Consider the following 23222-nt stretch of genomic DNA (forward strand, 5'->3'; position numbering starts at 1 on the left):
TTGCAAATGGACTCAAACAATGACCCTTTCTTAGTCACAGGAGGAAAAGAGCCCCTCGTTTCCAATTCCCAACCATACTGTCCCCTACACTTTGGCTCTTTTAAACAATCATAACTTGTTCCCCGACTATGAGGTTCTATTCTGTTCCGTACTCCCCAAAACGATAAAGAGAGGCTGTCCCCCTCATTCAGAAAGTCTTAGTTTTGCTGAGGAGGCTGAGATCCTATTTATTGGTAAATTCGCACTTTACTAATTGATTATCCTTAGACCTTTGTGCCTCAGTTTAGCTGTTACACTTGCTCAGAACAGAAGTGTCCTGCTTTGTAAAGCCTTACCAACAGAAAACCAGCTCCCTTTTCATCACCTTTTAATATGTTCCAATCTGGTCTCTTCCTGACAAAATAAACGTAAGGAAAATGACTTGTAGTGCCCATTGACTAGGAAGAGTACACAGAGCATCATGGGAGGCTGCTAATGTTGGCAAAAATGTCACTTTATGCACATTCAGAGTCACACAAATTGAGGAATTCTCTCAACCTCTTAGGAAAGGTATACTCAGTGACTGTGGATCAAAGACAGGACAGACTGAAAGGAAAAGAAATGTATTAGTGCATTAAAGAAGTGTATTCAGGCTGGTTCACGGAGGACCAAAATGACATCAGTATGTTAGGGGTCAAGATACGGTGTCCAGCTAGGGCTCACAGAGCCCAGCGCCTTCTTTGATTTGGGCACTCCATGCTGCTGGCTCCTTTGCCAGCATCTCCCACGTCTCACAAGTGATTCCAAAGTTCTTCAGAGAGACCTTGAAAGAATCCACGTGTTGTGTGAGCCTTGTGTGGTATCTCTGTAAAATAGTCTTTTAGGCAAGCACACGTTTGGCATTCGAACATAACCAGCTTATCAGAGTGACTCTCTGCAGGAGAGTTTGAATGCTTCAGCTCAAGAAAGGACCTCAGTGTCCAGTACCTTATTTTGCCATGGGCCCTTCAGAATCTTCTGAGGATGATTCACACAGAATCGATACGATTGAACCACCAGTGACAGCAAATGAAGAAATTTTGAATGCTGTGGGCAAATTCACATACCTTGGCAGTATACTTGCCAGGGATGATAAGGCTGATGCTCACATTGCCAGAGCTAGTTTAGTGTTTGGGAGGCGCCAGAGGAAAGTGTGGGAAAGAAGAGTATTAGGCTGCCTACCAAACTGGAGGTCTACAGAGCTGTTGTGCTGACCTCAGTGCTGTATGCCTGTTAAACCTGGACCATATACCAGTGCCATACATTTGGGTTAGGAGAGACTTCAGTTTCTTAGGGTATACTTTGAGTTTTTGTAGCTTTTTAGACTGTAGAGTCAATGGTATTCTGAGGCAAAATAGAAATCAGGGGAACATGTAAACCCTGGAGTCAAAATGTTAACTTTGTGGTCTCAGGAGTTGTCAAAGATAAGGTTTGTTCCAATGGAATGTCCTCTCTAGTTAATCTTATCAGAACATGCTGTTTGAGCAGGCAATGTCTAGGATAGTGGAGGCCTCCTGGAGAGAATCAGTCAGGCAGCTGTTGCCCCAAAAAGGAAAATCAAATACAGTCAGAGGGTCTCTCTCTATGTACACAACACCGTAGCCGTTTCCTTGGTCTCAAAGGTTACTTTTCAAGGGAGCATGTATTTCCCCCAAACTCAAAGTACACAGGTTTATCTACCTCCTTCATACTTCTTAACAAAGGGTTTGAGAGCATTAAGGGGCCAGCGCTCGGGACAGTAATTTCTTGTTTCAAAAGAAAAGTCATCCCAAGCCTATTCTGTTCTCCCCTCAAGGGACACTGTGGCAGAGGCCAGTAGCTAGTCCCTGGCTCCTTTTCCAAATGAGTCAACATTACTTTTCAGGGTTCAGAAAAAACGATGGAGAAGGGCTGATCAGATCCTCCTACTCACACTTCGTGCTACACTCGGCAGCCACTGCCCTCTAAATAGATAAATTGTGAAAACTAAACCGGCTACACCCAGGGGAGAAAAACAGACCACACGTGATAAAACTGTGGATAAAAAGTGGTTTATTGAGTGAACAATACAAATGAAAATGCCTTTATTCTATGTAACAAGATCTGGGGATACAAAAAAGGAAATTGAGACAGATTCTTGATTTCTAATTAGAAGAGACAAGACAGTTTAACTAAGGATAAATAAAAATACCCCGCAAGTCCCCAGGACGCGATGGCAAAGCAGATGGTGAGGTCCAAGGATCCTTAGGGATACAGAAGAATGTTCTTTGTGACCAGTGGAGGTCTCGGGACAGGTGGAGATGAGATGAGATGAGATGAGATGTGATGCTCTTCCAGTCTGTCTGGAGCTGGGTCTTCCTCTGCTATCAGAGACCTTAAGAGCTTATAGGCTCAGTGGAAGAAACGGGGAGGGGGGGAAGGGCAGTAGCTCCCCAAATGGCTCCTGGAGAAAGAGATCCCGAGGACCTCAAGCACATTAGAAAATCAGTGATGGATCGAGGCCTACTGTAAGAAAGTTAAAGAATGACTTCCCATGAGTATTGTAGAACAAGAAAATACCCCCTCCATTCTGTCTGATCCCATACACATGCTGTGACTTTTTTAAAATAATCAAGGGGTGCACTGGAACTTCACACTGCTCAAGCGAAGGAAGAGCCAGCCAGGCTGGTTATCCAACAGGCTGGAGGCTGGGGAGGTGGTGACCAATGGATTCAGGCAGCTCCTGTCCCAGCCTCTGTAACATCACCCCTCCAGCAATCCAACAGGCTAAGCCCACAACAGGTCAATCATCTTGGATGAGTACCACGCATGCCAGACAAGCCCTTATGTATTGGGCTGCCAATCCAGCAGCAACCTCCTTTACTATGGATCCCTTTGAGGGCACAGGTCATGAGTAAGGGGTATCAACAATCCCAGAGGTTCTCCTCATTACACAAAGACCCACGATCTACAACTAAGACAAAGTACAAATGTTTTGAATCTGCAACGATTCCATCTCTCATGCCATGAGAGCAGTTTCTGTTTTCAAGATCTCACAGATTCTGGCTGAAAGGGTTGGCAAGCCTGGGGCTTTTTATCCCTAATTTGTTATTTCCAAGCACCAAGGGGCTACAAAGAACAGCCCTTCACCCCTAGTCCTTGGGCTAGGCATTATTAAAATCTAGGAACAGAAAGCTCTTCCCCAGAGTTTAGGCATTTAAGGCAGAAGGTGAAATTACAAAAGAAGACAGAAAACAAATCTCCTGATGCGGAGCCATTTCTCAGTGGCTTGAGCCACACCCAGAGCATGGGTTTGGGGGCTCCTCTCCAGTCGGGGCTCTAAGGAGGGTCCTTCCCTCAGGTGAACCTGGAGAGTTGGCTAAGTTGATATTGGCGTCTGAGCCGATAAGGGCACTCCTTTATCCAATGACCAAGCTGTTTACAATAAAAGCATGCAGAAGGGTCAAAGGACTTCTTAGGACGTTGCCTCCTAGGTCTCCTAGGGCTTTGCCAGACAATCATCTTTTTCTCCCGCTCCAGCTGCCAGTAGTAGTGGGCTAGAGCTGCCAATTCATGGGTACATTTTCCTTCCCACCCCACACAAAAAGTACGCAGCTGTTCTTGAACTTGGGGAAGGAGGCCTTGGACAAAAGCAATTGCCATCCCTTGGGTGGCACCATTATCTGGGTCATCGATGCCAGAGTGCTCCTCAAAGACCTTTGTAAAGCGATCTAAATACATGCACGGCTGCTCATTCACTTCTTGCTTACAGGATATAATTTTCCCCCAATCAGATTTTCTGGGGCAGACCAGCAGGATAGCATTGAGTAAAGCCCGCCAGAGCCAAACCAAGTATGGCCCTTCTCCAGGATCATCCATAGGCCAGAGCGCCATATCAAAGAGGCGCTGTCTGACCTCTGTGGGCAGCACATATGTCAACAGTCTGTTCATATCTGCCCAGGTGGGCTTAAAAACATTAATAACAAAACTCAACTGATTCTTAAACTCTACTGGTTCTTTCTCAATGTCAGAGAGCTTATTAGCAAGGTCATACAAATCCTCAGGCCTAAAAGTAGCAAGATCACCTGAATTCCTTCTCCACCCTGGGTAATCTACCACTCTGTACCTGGGAGAACAGATGCGGGAGTCTCCAGCTACAAAAGGTGTTGGAGTTAAGGAAGGAGAGGGAGTCAAAGGAACGGAGAAGACAGGGGCTGGAGCCTGAGCTGGCACTGCAGGGGCAGGGACTGGAGCCTGAGCTGGCACTGGAGGGGCAAGGGCTGGAGCCTGAGCTGGCACTGGAGGGGCAGGGGCTGGAGCCTGAGCTGGCACTGGCACTGGAGAGGCAGTGGCTGGAGCTGGAGGTTGGGGAGTTTTGGGAGCACTCGAGAGCTCCCGAGCATCCCCCGGCATCTCCTGTTTTGGTGGAGGGTGATTGGCAGACTCAAAAGCTCGAATCTTGTCTTCCAGTTTCTCAATGGAATCCCTGTGGTGCTGCTCCCGAGCATCCTGGTGCCTTTTGGAAGCTTCTGTGTGCCAATCAATGAAGGCTTTCCACTCACCTCGCCCAACTTTAGAGCCACGAGATTCTAGGACCTCCTTCAGGTGCATTATTCTCCTCAAGTCAAATGATCCTTCTTGTGGAAACCACAGAGAGTGACCATGAGCTCTGGTAAACCTGTTCCAGTCAGCCAGAAACCTACAGCACTTGGGCCGGTAGTGAGTGTACATATAAAATGCCGGCGTTCCTTCCTCTGGAACAGTTCCTCTGCCGTCCTTAGATGCAAGGTTCCCCATTCTGGAGGCTCCTCCTACCTGTCCAACAAACAGTCCTTTTCAGGTTCACCCAAATAGTGGACAGCCAGGCCTCGGCCCTCACCAGTCCCTCTTGAACCCTGATCTACAGAAACCCAGCTCTCTGGGAGGGTGCCTTCACAGATCATCAGGAACCCAATCGCTACTGGGATAATTCTCACTGATGCCCTACCACCTCTTCCCTGGCTTGGGGGCACCTGATTAGCCTGTTCTGTCCAAAGAATCTTAACTCTTGAGTGGGATACAATGAAGACCCCTCAGGGGGACCTAGACATATGGAACTTTTAAGATATTGTGAAAACCATATCTGGCCCCGCTTTGACCTATGCCCAACTTTACTGTAAGAACAAGTTTAGCTACAAAATGTTCCAGGCAGGATTCCCAAGGCCAGTGGCCTGAAAAGGGGGAGATTGGAATTGGGCAGAATTTATGGAGTACTGATAACCGCCTGTACTCTTCCCATTTCACTCTGTACTTTTTCATTGTCACGGGGTGGGGGGGGGGGGAGGTGGGATTCCATGTTTACATTGTACCCTCAAAAGCTCATGACTGAGCCAAGAGGAAGGGGGTTCAGGGAGGGGGAGCTGTGGTCAGGGTCTATAAAAGGTCTGTTCTTTCTGTATTTGGTGCGATCTGACACTGAGACTACTCTCTGTGTGAGTTGCCCTTTCTTGCGAGATCGTAATAAAATTCTTTTCTACTTTCTATCTTGAGAAGCCTCTGATTTTAATTTGGGTAAGGGTCTCAGTCCCACACACTCTCAACCATTCTCTATGTGAACACAAAACAGGGTCACACACATTAAACCAGGTAGAATAGAGTGTGGGAAAAGGACAACATTGATTTCACCCCTTTGAGAGGCCAGGAGAGGTAACCATGGGATCTGTGGGTCTACCATAGGTGCCAGGAGTCAAGAGCTGTGCTATTCTCGGTGGCACCTCAATACCCTGAATCCTGTGTCTGGAGAGGAAAGCAGAGCAGGGGCCACACACTCAGCATTCGCCCAGCAACAAAAGGCCTTCCTCCCACTTCTTGAGAGCCCTGGTCCCATGGCAGGCCTCTAACCAAGGGGAAGGAGGAAGACCCTTGTTACCGGTTAGAGCAACCATCCCAGTCACCTCTCCTAAGACTGCAGGCGGTCTGTGGGGAGCAGGAACCGACCTCAAGGGGACTTCTGACACTGTGTGGGCAGGAAATCAGTGCCTACGTTATGCAATATAAAAGGTGGTTACAGATACAGGCAGGGTACAACCACAGGCACTTAAAAAGTGGTTTATAGGCCAATTCTTAAGGATGGGGATCTGGTCCAACAGGCAGCTTAATCCTAAAACCCCTCGGAGAGATATCATCAGATCTCTTACCTACAGGTGGCACCCGGGGTTTGGAGGTGAGCGATCTGGTGGGATTGCCGATAGGTGCTGGCACCCTAGGCACGGGCTCAGAGAACTGTAAAGGAACAAAAGGGAAACCACTTAGTTGGCTATGGGGAGAGGGGAGGTCCCCTCTTTACCAAAACCCACTGCGAGGGGCAATATTTTGCATTTGGCTTTTTTATATGTAAATCACCAATGTTTGAGTGGGTGACAGAACAGAAAATGAATAATTCAGTGTTTCTTGTGGGGTGAGGACAAGAAAGGGGGGGGGTTCCTTAGAAGGTTTTTAAGCAACTTCAATCTAAGTGAAAAGGGGATGAGCGTGAAGACGTCGGGCAGATGAAGAGGCAGGTGGTGAAGAACGGACGGTCCAAAATGAAACCCTGGCTTTTGGTTCTAAAAAGCTAATGATGATAATATCACAATGTTAATTAATTAATAATAAATTACTAATTAATTAATGAAGTCCCTGCAAGGCTCGCCCACGGTCCTTCAGGAGGCGTAGACAACACAAGAATATGGGGAGAGGGGGCTTGCCAGCAGCTGGGGGTGGGGAGGAGGCGGGGTCAGAAAAAGTCTCATGGAGTGCCAGTCACTGGACGCTGGAAATCCCAAGGCAAAGGGGGAATGGGAGTACTTAGGCAAGCCATAAGCATTTATTAGACGTCTACTGCGTACCGGGGGCTGGGGATACAAAGAAAAGCAAAAATAAACAGGCGGTGCCTGCCCTCAAGGAGCTTCCAGTCTAATGGAGGTGCATGCAAACGACTAGGTAAGAACGAGGTAGAGACGGCTAGAAGACGTAGGGTCACAAAAGACCCGGGGGGCCATCCAGTCCATACCCCCACCCCTTTACAGAAAGGGAAACTGAGGCCCGGAGAGGAGAAGCTACTTGGGGGTCGATGTAGAGTTGGAAGAGACCTCAGAGTCTCCCCACTTATTTTACAGAGGGGGAAACTGAAGCCCAGAGAGAAGTGCCTTACCCGGGGCGGGGGGTGGGGTGTCACCGTGAGACACTGGTAAAATGCAGAATTCGAACTCAGGTCCAAAAGAGAAGCTGCACAAGCGGAGGGAGAAGCCTCTGACTCAGAGAGTACAGTTGGCAACAAGGCTGCATGGGCACAGTGCAGGAAATGGGGGGAGGGGAAGGGGGCGGGGCGCGGCTCAGCCTCGAACCCCGCCCTCCCGAGACTTTGCAAACCCAGTACCTCCCCGCCCAAATAAGGATCAGTTCCTGTCTCAAAACATCATGGGAGATATATTGTCGGACACACGCCCCTCCCTCCCCCACTCCATGCTTAAGCATCATGGGTTATGTTACTGGCCTGGCCTTCCTTGGCCCTGAAGCATTATGGGATATATGGGGGGACCTTCTAAGGCCAATTCCCCACCCGTGTAAGGTCTAGGTTTCCCTGGCCCCAGAGCATCGTGGGACATGTAGTTCAAGCCAGACTCCCAAGGACCAAGATTCCTTCTCCCCAAATCATCTCGGTACATCTCTCTCAGACTAGTCTCCTGAGGAATAAGACCTCACACGCTGGGAAACGCCACTAGAGCTAGGGGATTCTGCGTAGATGCTACCGTGGAGCACAAGAGACATGATCGCCTTTGTGGCCCGCCCCGCCCCTCCGACGCTGACGTAACGTTCCACCGCCGCGTGCGTCTAGGCTGTCCGTGGCTATCGCCTGCTCCAATCTCAATGTCCACCAAAGGAAGGACCAGAAGCTCATCTCTCCACTCTGCTCATTGAAGGGGTTAAACAAAAGCCACAAGGCGGTTCCAAGCGCTCGATCCGTAGGTCTTATTTGGGTCTGGATCACCTGCGACAGAAGCAGGCATGGCTTAAACACCTAAACACGCTTTTCAGGCGTCCTCCGTCTGGGTTTACTAACACGCCGGAACCGGGGTGGTGGGCTTGGAGGAGGCGCCTCCATATTAGGTGTGGCAGGCCAGGGTTTTCTTGCGTTGGGTAACCATTCGTTCATTATCTTCTGCCGACACAAAAACAATAAGGAAGCATCGTCATGTCTCAGGCCCTCACCAGTGGGAAGCTGAGGAGGGAGGCAGCGGCGGAGTTAAAAAAAAAAAAAAAGAGTCACGTCCGCCACTCTCATCATGGCGAAATCCTTTGGCCGGCTCTCCCGGAAGTGCATGCGACGCTTCAGCTTCCGGGAATACTGCGCAGGCTCGGGCGGCCGGCGTTCGCCGCGCGCTTGCTAGCTCCTTCTCTGAGCCGTGAGTGATCTGCCGCCATGTCCTACCCGTCTGAGGATTATGACAATGAGGTAAAAGGGGGCCCTGCTCCCTGGGTCGAGGTCAGCCCCCTTTAGGGGCCCAGGGGGCGGGCGTGCGGTGAGGCGCGAGGTCCCGGCGGGTCCCTCCACCTCTCCTTCCCGTAATTTTTCCAGCTTTCTGGCCTCCCCTCCTCCCCCCGCAGTGAGTGGTACCTAGAGTGCCCCGGGCATAGCAAGCGCTCCTTAAGCATGTATTGAATCGTACGTGTGTCCCTTAACTTTCCCCTTTCGGCGCCTCTCCCTTCTCTTTCAACTTTTCCCACTGCCTGCCTCCCTCATTTTCACTGCGCTGCCCCTTCTGCCTGCCTTTCCCGTTCTTTGCCATGTCCCATCCCCCACTTAATCCCTCTTTCCCTCCCCCCCATCCGTGCCTCCTTCCTCCCCCCCCCACCCCCCCACCCCCGGAGCTGCGTTTCTGCCGAACCTCTCTGTTCCTGAAACGTTAAGACCTCGGGACACCTTCAGCTCGGGCCAGCTAAGCCGCCCACCTCGCTTTCGGTTCCCTCCGCCGTCGTTGTTGGGAGGGAAAGGCTCTGTGGACCCCGGGCTTTCGAATGAATGAGGTGCGTGCTCTTCTGTCTCCTCCTCTAGGCTGCCTACGATCCCTACGCTTACCCGGGCGACTATGACATGCACACAGGTGAGCCCATGCCCTCCGTGCCATCGGCATTCAGGGCCCCAGCCCCTGACCCAGCAGCGCCAGCCTCAGCCAGGACTGGTCTGCACGTAGGCCCGCATTCACTGGCCCGCAGAAGGCATAGCCTCGGTGCCCAGCAAACCAGGTTCCCACGGTCCGCAGACAGCCTGTGCTCGGTGTCAGTGGCAGACGGAAGGCTCCGCCGGTGCTGGGAGGTAGCTGACGTTTAGGTGAAGCTCAATCATTGTCCCCCAGGGACCTGGCAGGAGATAGAAGCTTCTGGAGACTGTCGAGTGTTTCCTCCTTTTCTGTTTGTTATTCCTCTGCCAAACAGCCAGACGTTTCCATAAATCCTTGTGGATCAATTGAGGAGTAATCCACAAATCAGTCTGCATGACTTCACGTGGTGACAGAAGTTACCCGATGTCCTTTGTTGAGGATGATTCCTGGGGTTTATGTGAAAGTCTTGGTATTAAAAGTGCTGTTCCTAAGTCACGTAAATGCTGGCTACTGTTGTGGTTTGGAGTGTTGGGAGCCCCGAAATACAAGGGTACAGGGGGTCTGCCTCAAAAGAATTCAGTCACTCAAGCCTTCTTTCAGTCAGAGTAGCAAGGTTTATTTGCGATGCCCAAAACGCAGGCTAGTTTCTAATTGAAACTTCGAACCAATTGTCATAAGACAATCATAATATACCAAAAAAAGGGAAGAAGGATCTGTGAAAAGATCTGGTTGGGATTAAGGAGTAGTAAATAGCCTGGTGTGGGCCAGGTACTGACCATGAAAGGAGCTGGGTGGTCTGGGTTGGTCCAAGAGCCACAGTGAAAGGACAGTTAAAAGCATCATTGAGTATCTAGGTAGGCTGAGACGGACCAGATATCTCAGGCAAAATGCCAGTGTGAGAAGGTTCAGGGCTGGGTTGCCTTCAGAGACACAGTCTTTTCCTTTTGGGGGTCCAAGTCCCACCCCCATCAGTTTTATATTTCAGGTTCACTCTAAACCTTTGCTCACAGTATTGCCCTGGGTGCTGGGGATCCTCCAGCCCCTTTCACTCATTTTCATCTCTTTGACCCGCAGGAGACCCGAAGCAGGACCTGGCCTATGAACGCCAGTATGAGCAGCAGACCTACCAAGTGATTCCAGAAGTGATCAAAAACTTTATCCAATATTTCCATAAAACTGTCTCTGACCTCATCGACCAGAAAGTCTACGAGCTTCAGGCAAGCCGGGTGTCCAGTGATGTCATCGACCAGAAAGTCTATGAGATCCAGGACATCTATGAGAACAGGTGAGGATGTCGCCAGGGGTGACGACTTCTCTCTTGCTGTGGGTTGTACAAAGCACACGCTAGGAGGGATCTGGGCGGGACAGGTCTGCCCTCATTTTACTGATGAATTTGCTTCTTCCCTCAAACTGTACTGGACAGTTGGTGTGATCCAGAGGCTTCCTGGGCGTTGCTGTCTCCTTTGACTTAGTCTTCATAAACTAAAGTGCTGGGTGTGGCTCCTCTGATCACTCTGGACCTTATAAAAGAGTCCAGCTACATGGTCTCTAAATAGCTCTGAATTCTAGTTGGAGACCAGCTGTTATTCTTAGGAATAAGTACTAAAGTGTGTGGTGCTGTGGAGGTGTGTTGGCATTTATTAAGTGCCTACTATGTGCTGGGCACTCAACATACAACAAAAGTGAAACCTTCCCCTCTTGAACAATTAACATGCTAACAGGGAGACCACAAGTGTGCGTGTGTGTGTGTGTGTGTGTGTGTACATACACAGAGATACTCAAGTAACTGGGTGGCACCATAGTGCATAGAGCACTGGGCCTGGAGTCAGGAGGACTCATCTTCCTGAGTTCAAATCTGGCCTCAAACACTTCCTAGCTGTGTGACTCTGGGCAAGTCACTTCACCCTGTTTGCCTCAGTTTCCTCATCTGTTAAATGAGCTGGAGAAGGAAATGACAAACCCCTCCCGTAGCTTTGCCAAGGAAATCCCAAATGGGGTCACAGAGTCCGACATGACTGAGTAACGATAACACACGTGACGTTAATACAGAGCAGTGCATACAGGATAGTTCTGTACAGGGTAGTCGAGAGAGGACGCTGGTGGTTACAGGCATCCGCAGTGACTTGGTGCAGATCTCTGAGGTATAGGGAAGGGGGAAGGAAAGCAGGAGGGTCAGCCGGGCTATAGGCCCAGTGGCTAGAGATGGAGAGTCCATGGGTGAGGCTAGTTTGGCAAGAGAAGTAAAGGCCATTAAGGCTAAAAAGGAGTTTTATTCCAGAGGCTAAATTGGAAGTCATTGGCAATGATAGAGGGCTCCCAGGGCTAGCTCTGCACTTACGGAATAGGAGCGGCAGCAGCCTGTAGGATAGACTGGACTAAGAAGAGACTTGAGGTAGAAAAACCTACTAGGAGACTATGGGAGTAATCCCCGTGGGAGGTGGTGAGAGCCTGCCCCGAGGTGCTGCCTTGAGAGGGGCTGCGAAGGTAGATTGGCAACAGATTGGACTTGGGGACTGAAGGAGGATACAGAGGCTAAGGGTGGGAGCAGTGGAGAGTTGTGTCTGGAAGCAGTTGATTAACAGGGGCAGCAAACAGACCACAAAATCTTTTTTCTTTTGAGAAATATTTAAAAAATAACATTGATGGTGTCCTGGTCGGAAATCCCGGGTCCCACCTGAAAACAATTATGAAGCCAAGGAGACAAAGTCTTAATTTGATGCTCTCAGCTTGTTTCATTCTTAAAGACGTGGTCACTTTTTCAGTCAAATAAATTCCCTAAGGGTTCCTGGACCTAAGATTGGAGTGGTGGCCAAACCAAGCAGGGATGTCTTTGGACTAATCCTGGTAGGTAGTCCTTGTTTGTCAGTGATCTCACTGGCTGATTTTAGGAAGCGATTTCACTAGAGGTTCTTGGACTTTGAGGTCACTTTTCTGTTTGAAGTAAATGGAAAGCCCTAAAACAGAACTTGGTGCCCATGTCTTATTGGGAGTTTTGTCAAGTGGATGTGCCTGGGGCAGAGGTGCTTTCATTAAACCAGAAGAAACTGCCTGCTTGGATCTCTCGAAGAAAGAATGCTTGGATATTAATGGATAGTTTTTGACAGATATTGGCTAAAAATGCAGGATATGAACTTCTTCCATGGTGCAGATTTTCTTGCCTAATTTCTCTTTCTGTCTCCACCCCCCACCCCTTCCCCCTTTCCCTCTTTCCTTTAGCTGGACCAAGCTGACTGAAAGGTTCTTCAAGAATACGCCCTGGCCAGAAGCAGAGGCCATCGCCCCACAAGTCGGCAATGGTAGGCTTGGCAGGCTTGTGCAGGGGCTGCCTGGGGCCCTGCCTCTTTTCCTCCTGGAGGAGAATCTTGGGGAGGGGCTGAGATGGAAACAGCCAAAGAGCACCACCTTTGTCTCTGGACTTTCTAGGGCCTGTGGCAACTCTCTATTGGTTAGGGAACTTTTTTCCCTGCCAGAAGTCCCCCTAGGTAAATTTTACCTGGTGCCCACCAGAGGGAGAATTTCTGAGCTGGAAGATGCCATCTTTCCAACCTGTCACTGTCCCTTCGTGGTCCATCAGCTTGGTGGAGAGATACCCAAGGGCCGGTTGCTAGCTACTGCTGCCACTCATACGTAATGACACAGAAACATCTAAGGAAGTGGCCTTTATTACATGTGCTCAGAGCTTCTAAAAGTGGCCTCTACAAACAAGTGGAATTTACAGTTACCAGAGTCAAGGTTTCCGTCTCAGAGATAGAGCAGACAAACGAAAAGGAAGGATGGTTGCATGTCAGAAGATAACGGATGAGATCAGGGCTGGATGTGAATTGCTCCCCAAACACAGAGGAGCTAGTCTGGAATCTACAGCTGCTAGCAGGATATCTTAGGGCTGAGCCAGAAATTCCTTTACCTGTAACCAGTTTATCCAGAATTAAATTAGTGGAAGTTGCTGCTAAATTCCCCTTCTACAAGGAAATCCTCCAGGGTTATAGTTATGGATAAAACAGCTGCTTTGGGACCGGATAGAAAGGATGTCAAGAGCTCTTGGGACAGAGGAGAGGGTGTACTTGTAGAGAGGCTTTGCAGAGGAGTGTTAACAGTGGAGAATGGCTGCTTCCTCTGATCCTTCCCCCAGCTCATCCCGTCTCTGCTCTAATGATGGTCACTGAGGAGGCTTCAGCATGCTGAATTGCAGACCTTGCCCTGACTTTGGTCATTGGCACAGTTGTGCCGTCACCATCCCAATGTGGCTGTTGTCAAGTCACCATGATCCAGAGTCAGCAGATATTTCTCTTTCTGAGCCCCAACTCCTCTTTAAACGAGGGCGCTTGGTCTCCCTCTCACGTCCTCTGCAGTTCTGATGTTGTCATGTCAAGTTTGGGGGCTGGGGAGGGGTCTGCAGAATTTGGGACTAGGAGGAGGTGCTGTGTTCTTGGATGTGCTCCCAGAAGCAGGTCTTTACCTTGTGTGACTGGGACAAGAACCCCCAAGGCCCTGGGGAGCTCACCGACCTCTGCCTTCTCTCATAGATGCCGTCTTTCTGATTCTGTATAAGGAGCTTTATTACAGACACATCTATGCCAAAGTCAGCGTGAGTATCTGCTGTGGGCCGCCGGCTTTTGGCTTCCTCTCCCGACAAATCCTGCCACAAACCGCTTGGGCTTCTGTGGCAGCAGCCGCGGGTCCCCCTCCTCCTCGGTGCGGCCTTTCTCAGCCTGAGGGGCTAGCTGACATTTCCCGAGGTGCTAAAGTAATGTTCCCCTGGGGAGTGATCCCATCCAGAGGTGGTAACGGGCCTGGTCGGGCGTCGACATAGCAGAGCTGCTGAGCCTTCCCGCGCCCTCCCGTGTGGGTGGTTGCTGCTGCCACCCTTTCATCCCATTGCCCAGGCGCTCCAAAGTCCCCCAGAGCTCCACTTCCTACCTCCACTGATTTACTCCTTCTGGACTCCCCCGGTGATGCCCTTCTCCCTCCCTGGTGGGACGATGCCCCTTCTTCTCACTCCCGATTGAGCGCTCGGTCATCCGCTCTTTCAGACCCTTGGCACACCAGTTGGCAAAGAGTTGTTGGATTTAATTGCGTAATTTAAGTTTGGATCCTCTCGTTACGTTTCCAGGGTGGGCCTTCCTTGGAGCAGAGGTTTGAATCCTACTACAATTACTGCAACCTCTTCAACTACATCCTCAGTGAGTCCTGGGCCCCGTGGAGGGCTCAGGGAGGGTGGCGTGCTGGCGGTGGGGTGACGGAGGCCTGGGCCTGCAGCTCTCTCCAGCAGGTTGTTTGATATCACAGTTAGCGTGTGATGGCTAGGATGAACTTGGCCTTGGTAGACTGGATGGACTTCATAACTACGGTCCTCAGTGAGCAATCCCCCTTTCCCCGGATGTTCCCCAGCCTCAAGGAGTACAGGAGGTCAGTGCCCGATCTCCCTCCATTTCGTGGCATCGCCACTGTCTGTCCTCTGCAGATGCCGATGGCCCTGCCCCCCTGGAGCTTCCCAACCAGTGGCTGTGGGATATCATCGATGAATTCATCTACCAGGTACCCTGCTGGGGCAGAACGGCCCAGCCCCTGGGAGGACATCCCCAGTTTCCTGTCAGGACTGCTGGGGCAGTGAGAAGCTCAGTCTCGGCCCTTCTGCTGGGTTAGGAGGGTGGGGGGGCGGGGCACACTTCTGAAATGATTGGTTGTTACCGAGACACAGCTCTGGGGGAGCCCACGGCTGCCCTGTCAGGCAGGCGTCACCCCTAGTTCGTAGATGGAGGAGCAGGTTTCACAGCAAATGATACTTTATACATGACGCTGATGACCTCTTCTGAACCTTAGGCTGACTCTGGGAGATTTAGAGTTGTCTTGATTTTACAGCCAAGGAAACTGAGGCTGGCACAGGTTCCCCAGAGTCATACAGCTAACTAATAGGTGAAGGAGCTGGGATCCAGACTGTGACAGGATCAGATCAGAGCCTGTCTGAATGGGGCCGAGGAGGAAGAAGCGCCCCTTCTCTTCTCTTCTCCTCAGCTGTGACCTGTCCAGCGTTGACAGTGGGCCTGAGCCAGCGTGCAGCAAGCCCTCTGGGTTAGAGGCTGCAAGGCCCTGCCTCCGCCGCTGCCCAATCCATGCCCACATGAGTAAACAGGCCCAGAGCAGGGAAGGGATTTGTCCAGAGTCTCTCAGATGACCTCGAGCTGGAGCCCAAAGCAGGCATTCTCTCGGTAGATCCCATGCCCCGTGTGTTCCTCTACCCCCACCCCCCACCTTCTCCTGTAATAAGGTTAAGGTGGGTGGGTACATGCAGATGATCCCTGCCCTCCCCGGGAGCTGGACAGTTGCCACATGGAATATTATGACTCCTGGAGTTCTGATGACATTTACTCTTAGGACTTAAAACTACTGAGGTATGTTAGAGCTTAGAACCACAGGGTAGGACCTTCAAGGCCTTCTTCTAGTACAGCCCCCATAGTCTGTTTTTTCTCTCTGTTTTACAGAGAAGAGAACAGGCCCAAATTGATTAGGTGACCCCCTTAAAGGAGCAGAGCTAGGAGTCCCATCCCAGTAGCCAGTTACCATCACAGGGTTCTTTCCACTGAACCGTGGCCAAGGAACTGCCCAAGTGAACATAAGAGGCCTTGAAGCATGGACTCCCAGACTTCATGTGTGATCAGTCATTTGTCTCTGCTCTAGATGTCACTCAGGCAGTGATATGTCTTCTCATTAAACAGTTTAAAGTTGTCAGCTTCACATAGGATGCATACACTGGTCCAGAGGGTGGTTAGGCCACAGAGCCTGAGGGCAGGGTCTCAGAAGAGGTTCCCAGCCTCAGTTCACACTGGTTTCTTTGCCTGTTTCCCTTTCGTTGGCTTGTTTGCGCTCCCTCTTTTGCCAGATGTCATCCTGGTTGTAAATTTAATTGGCTAATGCATATCTGGGATTGTAAGAGGATCAGCGAGGTGATCCTTCTTAGAATGAGCCCAGGCTGGGCTTTATCTAGCAGCTTTCTCTTGGAGAGTCAGAGCTCATTTTGTCCAGGACAAACAATATGGAGCTTGTCCGGTGACAGACACAAGTTTGCTGATGTACCTTTGATGGTTCGACTAGTTGGTCTGGAGCATTCCATGAGTTTAAGAAACAAACTAAGTGCCACCGTGTTGGACATGTAAAAAATATTCAGTGGCGATCTGTTGCTTATTCTTGACCCAAAAATCCATTTTTTTAAATTAGCAAAAGAGCAGACAGCTGAACCCAAGTTAGCGGCCTGGGAAAGAAGCATTAGTTATGGCAGCAACCAATGGAGAAGGCCCAGAAGGCTGCAGGCGCCTTTGTAATTGCCCTCCAAAAGCACAGAAGTGTTTCACATGGCGGGGCAGCCACGTTTCTTACAGGATTGTAACCAGGGCCTCTCAAGTGACTCACCCTCTGGGCTCTCCCTTCCCTGCAGTTTCAGTCATTCAGCCAGTACCGATGCAAGACAGCCAAGAAGTCAGAAGAGGAAATAGACTTTCTTCGTTCTAACCCCAAGATCTGGAACGTCCACAGCGTCCTGAACGTGCTCCACTCCCTGGTAGACAAATCCAATATCAACCGACAGCTAGAGGTCTACACGAGTGGAGGTGAGAGCAGCTGCAGGGAGGCTGCCCATCCTGGGAGCCTCTGAGGCCTCCCACACACGTAGCTGTGTTCTCTTGTATGGATTCAGGGACAAAGGCTCATTGGGCCATCCATCACCTGAGTGTGCAAGCCAGGCTTGACACTCGGGCCTCCTGAGCAAGGCCAGGTGGATGAGTTCTTGGTGCCTGCAGTACCTGGGGCTGCCATGCTCCTCTCTAGTTAGAATAATCTATTCGGCATCTCCTCGCAGAATACGGCTATAATATAGAATTTATACATAATATATAGAAAATATTAGCATATATTATGTATCTATATTATTATAGATCTATAATATATAGAACATAAGGGCTCCTTCCCAAGCTGGAGGGGAGGGCCGCTACCAAAGAGGTGTCTGGCTCATGTGTTGCAGGTGCAGCACCCTTCCTATGTCTCAGAATCCTTTGGGTTTCAGTGGCCTGACTGGAATGTACAGGGCTCCTCACCCCAAGCCTTGTGTCTGCTGCTAGCCCAGTGGTATCCAACTCATTCAGGTCCCCGGCAGGCCACAGAATGCTCTAGAGAGTCCCAAGTTAACATCATCACCGTGGCATATTTATTTTGCCAAATGTGTCCCAGTTACATTTTAATCGGGTTCTGTGACTCTTGTCAGTGGCCTGCGATGCCTGACTGGTCCTGCGGCTCCCCTGAGTCACTGGCTGGGCTCTGGGGGGCTTATTTCACCTGGTGCTGCCCCCCACCATAGGCAGGTGCTAAATGAGCCTCATTCCCCCCTGCCCAGGTGACCCTGAGAGTGTGGCAGGCGAGTACGGCCGGCACTCCCTCTACAAGATGCTCGGCTACTTCAGCCTGGTGGGACTGCTCCGGCTGCACTCCCTCTTGGGGGATTACTACCAGGCCATCAAGGTGCTGGAGAACATCGAGCTCAACAAGAAGGTAAGGGCCTTGGGGCCTGCATTCTGAAAGTGATCTTGTGATCTAGGGGGAGGGAGGCAGACAGCCCTCAGGCAGAGAGCAGGGCTGGAAGATGGGGGGGAGGCAGACTGGGGTAGGGAACTTCCTCTTTGGCCTCCTGGGGCCTTGGTGAACATTTGTCTCTTATTCTTTAAGAACACTGGCGTCCCAGCAGTCTCAGTGCCAAACTTTAGTAGCTTGTGAGTCAGTGGGTGAGGGAGTATAATAGCTGTTAAAACTTTATTTTTTTTTTTTAAGCACTAAGACTTGTGGGACACGCTGCCCATTCTTTCCGGTGTCTCTTCCCAGCATGCAGAAGTAGCCGGTGGTGATTGTTGGTTCAGTTCAGGAGCAATTCAGGCCCTTCTTTGGTCCCCCAGCTACTCTGAAGTCAGCAAGCAAAGGCCTTGCCTTGGCTATAGATGCTCAGACAGGCTGAGACTCCTGGCTAGTGGGGATGAGAACCCGGCCCACAGTGAGGGCCAGCTGCCCCCATTGCATTGGCCTGTGTCCACTTTTGTGGTGCTGAGTGCAAGGCTCCTGGTTCATAGTGAATCTGGCCGTCCAGGAGTCCCAGCTTGTGTAAACACCGGTTAATGCAGGTGTAGACACTTGGGTCCACCCACCAGGAAAAAAGAAACCCCTCGTATCTCTCAGGGACTTTGAGGAGGGAGAGAAGAGCAAAGTATAAAATGGGCTAGGCCAGGCACGCCTGGAGACAGGAAGCAACTTCTCCAGGCTCAGGTTCAAGAAATTTGTGACTGAGTTTGAGTCTCCAAGCAGGACTGAGACAGACAGAAGGAGGGAGACTGCAGCTCACATCCCCAGGGCTGCCAACAGGGTCACTCACAGCCTCCCGCTCCCTTCCCAGAGCATGTATTCCCGGGTGCCCGAGTGCCAGGTCACCACCTACTACTACGTGGGCTTTGCCTATTTGATGATGCGCCGATACCAGGATGCCATCCGTGTCTTTGCCAACATCCTGCTCTATATCCAGAGGACCAAGAGCATGTTCCAGAGGACGACATACAAGTATGAGATGGTGAGTGAGGGTCAGGCCCCGTGAAGGCCTCCCACTGGCCCCAGGACCCCTCTGTGTCCTGGCCGTCCCCCAGCAGGGGGCACCACCGCCCTGATCTGGTGGGCAGGCCTCCACCGATCGGGCCCCCAGGGCGGCTATGTTCTGGCTCCCACTGGTCAGGCCCCAGGGTGGCCGTGGTCTGGCTTCCACTGGTCAGGCCCCAGGGCGGCTATGGTCTGGCTCCCACTGATCAGGCCCCAGGGCGGCTATGTTCTGGCTCCCAGTGGTCAGGCCCCAGGGTGGCTGTGGTCTGGCTCCCACTCGTCAAGCCTCCACTGATCAGGCCCCAGGGCAGCTATGGTCTGGCTCCCAGTGATCAGGCCCCAGGGCGGCTGTGGTCTGGCTCCCAGTGGTCGGGCCTCCAGGGCGGCTATGTTCTGGCTCCCAGTGGTCAGGCTCCAGGGTGGCCGTGGTCTGGCTCCCACTGGTCAGGCCCCAGGGCGGCTATGGTCTGGCTCCCACTGGTCAGGCCCCAGGGCGGCTATGTTCTGGCTCCCACTGGTCAGGCCCCAGGGTGGCTATGTTCTGGTTCCCAGTGGTCAGGCCCCAGGGTGGCCGTGGTCTGGCTCCCACTCGTCAAGCCTCCACTGATCAGGCCCCAGGGCAGCTATGGTCTGGCTCCCACTGGTCAGGCCCCAGGGCGGCTATGTTCTGGCTCCCACTGGTCAGGCCCCAGGGTGGCTATGTTCTGGCTCCCAGTGGTCAGGCCCCAGGGTGGCCGTGGTCTGGCTCCCACTAGCCTCCACTGATCAGGCCCCAGGGCAGCTATGGTCTGGCTCCCAGTGATCAGGCCCCAGGGCGGCCGTGGTCTGGCTCCCAGTGGTCGGGCCTCCAGGGCGGCTGTGGTCTGGCTCCCAGTGGTCAGGCTCCCACTGGTCAGGCCTTTCTGACCTGGCTCTCCCCTGCTCCCGCCAGATCAACAAGCAGAACGAGCAGATGCACGCCCTGCTGGCCATCGCCCTGACCATGTACCCCATGCGTATCGACGAGAGCATCCACCTGCAGCTGCGCGAGAAGTACGGCGACAAGATGCTGCGCATGCAGAAGGGCGACCCGCAGGTGTACGAGGAGCTCTTCAGCTACTCCTGCCCCAAGTTCCTGTCCCCCGTCGTGCCCAACTATGACAACGTGCACCCCAACTACCACAAGGAACCCTTCCTGCAGCAGCTGAAGGTATTTGCAGATGAGGTGCAGCAGCAGGCCCAGCTTTCCACCATCCGCAGCTTCCTCAAGCTCTACACCACCATGCCTGTGGCCAAGCTGGCTGGCTTCCTGGACCTCACCGAGCAGGAATTCCGCATCCAGCTGCTGGTGTTCAAGCACAAGATGAAGAACCTGGTTTGGACGAGCGGCATATCGGCTCTGGATGGCGAGTTCCAGTCAGCCTCTGAGGTGGACTTCTACATTGACAAGGTAGGACCTGGGGCCGCTCCTCACCCGAGGGCCCTTGGAGATGGTAGCTCGGGGTGGGAGTGGGGGGGCAGCAGGGACGCCTTCAGGGGGACTAGTTTTTGGAGCTTTTTCGGGGATGGATGCAGCGTGTTTGGTCACCAGGCCACACCTGGAGGGCCAGAGTGACTTCTGAGGGTCCCAGCTCCATGAGGACCTTGATAACTAGCCCAGAGGTTGACCAAAATGGGGAGGGGATCATTTGAGAGAGGGCTCCCGTGTGGAAGCGCTGTACAGAATGGAGAGGGAGTCAGGCCCAGCCCTATGTCCCTCCTGTCAGAGGCTGGACAGCCCCAGGGAGGGAAGGGGGATCCGCTGCGGGGAGCTTTCTGCTCAGGGAGGAGGAGGTTTGTAATCCAGTGGGCTCTAAGGCGCCTTCCTTTCCGTCTCCAACATTCTGTGGTTCTGTAAAAAGGAGACTGAGCCTTGAGGGGCAGGAAAGCAGATCTGTGTGTCCCCTTGCTTCACCCTCAGCCCCCGTATTACTTACATTACAATAGTCAGGCAGGGTCAGTTCCTTTTGTAGAAAGAGAAAGATGAAGCCTCGATGCCAAGCCACTTGGCTGCTGAGCCTCATGGCCTGGCGAGTTTCTCAGTTGCACAGGAAGGCTGGCCTGGTCTTCGCTGCATGGGCTGGGCAGTCCCTGGCATTGGGCACAGACAGTCTAGATTCAGTACCTGGACTTGGAATGCTGGGCCTTTGTCCGGTTCTGCCCTGCCCCATGCGTCCCTCTCACTGCCTCCCCCCAGGACATGATCCACATCGCCGATACCAAGGTGGCCCGCCGCTACGGAGACTTCTTCATCCGACAGATCCATAAATTTGAGGAGGTAAGAGTCCTGGCTAGCATCCCCCCCCCCCCAGATTGGGGCAGGGAGGGGCTCTCCACCTTCCTCCTCGTGGCAGCCTTTCCGGAGGATTGGGGCAATAAGCAGCAGCCTCCTACATCCATGAGCTAGGCTTGCACAGCTGCTCCATGTTACAGTGGCCTCTCTTTCCTTGGTCCCACGTCAGGGATGGGATGTCCCACTTGTATAGACTTCGGAGTGCTTCCTGGCTCCAGGGAGATGGCCTGGGGTGGGTGGAGTTCTTTGATGGCCCTTGGGGCTCTTTGCAGCAGGGATCTCAGCCATCAACCAAGAGCAGCTCCCCTCCCTCACCCTAGATGCCTCCATGGTGACATGCAGAGGGCTCAGACTTTGCCTTCTCTCTTCCCTTCTAGCTCAATCGAACCCTAAAGAAGATGGGCCAGAGACCCTGATGTGCACCACCTTTCTCCGCATTTACCTAGAATTCATGTGGACGCTCACGTCGTTTTCCGTCCTGTAGTGTCCGGGCCAGCGGGCCTTCCTTGCTGGGCTTGAACATTTAAATAAATCCCAGGAAGAGATCTTTCTCTTGGAGTGAGGTTATTTTCAGTCATTGTTGGAGAAGACAGCCCCCACTACCCCCTTCCTTGGCCCTGGCCTCCCCTGGCAGAGGACAGACCTGGCACGAGCCACGATGGAGAAGCCCCAGCTGGGCCCTGCTCTCATACCCTGATGAGCCACTCCTGGGGGATCTGGTGGTGGGATACACGTCTGCAGGCTGGAAGCCTGTAGTTGGGACCCTCTTCCCCATCAGAGCTACCCCCAGGGACCAAGCATGCCCATCAAGGGGAGCTCTAGCAGCCGAGGCCCCAGTGATGGCAGGGAGGAAGTTAGAGGGAACTCAGCAGCTGTCATGCAGGGGATCCCTTCACAGATGAGTAAACTGAGGCCTGTAGGGAATGAGCCAGAAGTGATAGGGCCTGATTTCGAACCCAGACCCCTGCACTGCTGGGTGTGGTGCCACCTTGTTAGGACCTGAGCCTTGCTGGCGTGGTCAGGTGATAGCTGATAAGGTTTGGATTTGATGAGTGTCAGATGGCTGCCTTGGACTACAGAGAGTCTGGAGTGCCAAGGCCTGTGCTCTGGGCCTGGCTTTGCAGTTTGCCAGCTGTGTGGTATCACCCAGGCCTCTCCCTCTCCTGGCCTTACTTCCTCATTTGTGAAAGGGAGATAAGCACACTTTTACCATTAACAGTAAGTGGCTCACACCATACTCACAAGGACTCCCTAAGGAAAGAATTCTGTGGCCTGTCCAGCAGTGTAGACAGGCAGATTGGTACCCTGCATGCGGGAAGTGCTCCCAAAGCCCTTGGCAGCGGAGGGTGCCTTGGCCACCTTTCCACCCTGTTCCTGTAATGGCGATGTCTCACAGGATGAGGGATTCCTGCCCAGCGGAGCTGCGGGATGTTTCAGCCAGGAGGGCCCTGTGGGAGCAGGGACTGTGTGGGGGGTCCTTTGGGCCAACCCCCAGGGGCTGGGAAGTGGAGGGTTGATCTTTCCTGAGTCACTGCAGCCCTGGGCTTCCGGGCCCTGAGCCAGGGCTGTGTTCACACAACACTGGAGAGAAGCCCGGATAACCTTGAGCCTGTCCCTTCATTTCTTGAGCACTTGGCAGGTTTGCTCCGAGGCTGGGGAGGCTGGCCTTCTCATTTTGCAGATTAGAAAAGTGAGGCTTGGAGGAGAGAAGGAGCGATCGCCCACAGTCACAGCTCAGATTCGGACCCTGGCTTCTTGACCCAGGGCCACGCATGGCCACAGATGTCCTAGGATCCGGAAGGGAGTGTCAGAAGCTATCAATCAGAGTCCCGAGGTCTCTGTTTTACAGACAAGAAACCAGGCTCAGGCGGAGATTAAAATTGCTTCCCTGGGGGCACACAGCTAGGAAGTGTGGGTAGCAGGATTGGGACCTGGGTCTCCTGACTCCAAGTTGAGGGCTGTGGGATTGTAAAATGCTGTGCCAATGTCAACGAGCTTTAATATTATTTTATTAAAGATCACGATATGTATTCCAACTTCATCTTCTCAATCCTAGCCACCCTTCCTGGGCACTGAACATTTTGGGAAGGAAGGAAATTAGCATTTATGAAGTGTCTGCTTAAGCGAGCCAGGGGCTATGCTAAGCACCTTTTAAAAACACCATCTCATTTGATTTTCCTGATGGTCCTGGGAGGTGG

General features: G+C 52.2%; 2 protein-coding genes across 2 annotated transcripts; one reads left to right on the plus strand and one right to left on the minus strand.

Moving 5' to 3' along the window:
- Positions 1–2031: 2031 nt before the first annotated feature.
- Positions 2032–7512, minus strand: LOC118850355. The gene is made up of 3 exons (XM_036759686.1): positions 7148–7512; positions 6153–6237; positions 2032–4791 (listed from the first exon to the last, which is right to left on the minus strand). Exon 3 carries the CDS (start codon positions 4771–4773, stop codon positions 3334–3336), a length of 1440 nt encoding a protein of 479 aa, XP_036615581.1. The 5' UTR covers positions 4774–4791; positions 6153–6237; positions 7148–7512; the 3' UTR covers positions 2032–3333.
- Positions 7513–8335: 823 nt separating this feature from the next.
- EIF3L (eukaryotic translation initiation factor 3 subunit L) lies at positions 8336–21571 on the plus strand. The gene is made up of 13 exons (XM_036759687.1): positions 8336–8449; positions 9050–9098; positions 10170–10380; positions 12312–12391; positions 13619–13680; positions 14206–14275; positions 14557–14630; positions 16525–16696; positions 17476–17630; positions 18520–18690; positions 19645–20142; positions 20929–21009; positions 21402–21571. The coding sequence occupies exons 1-13, from the start codon at positions 8417–8419 to the stop codon at positions 21438–21440; spliced, it is 1695 nt and encodes a 564-aa protein (XP_036615582.1). The 5' UTR covers positions 8336–8416; the 3' UTR covers positions 21441–21571.
- The last annotated feature ends 1651 nt before the right edge of the window (positions 21572–23222 follow it).

Source organism: Trichosurus vulpecula, chromosome 5, assembly GCF_011100635.1.
Source record: "Trichosurus vulpecula isolate mTriVul1 chromosome 5, mTriVul1.pri, whole genome shotgun sequence".
Taxonomy (NCBI): Eukaryota; Metazoa; Chordata; class Mammalia; order Diprotodontia; family Phalangeridae; genus Trichosurus; species Trichosurus vulpecula.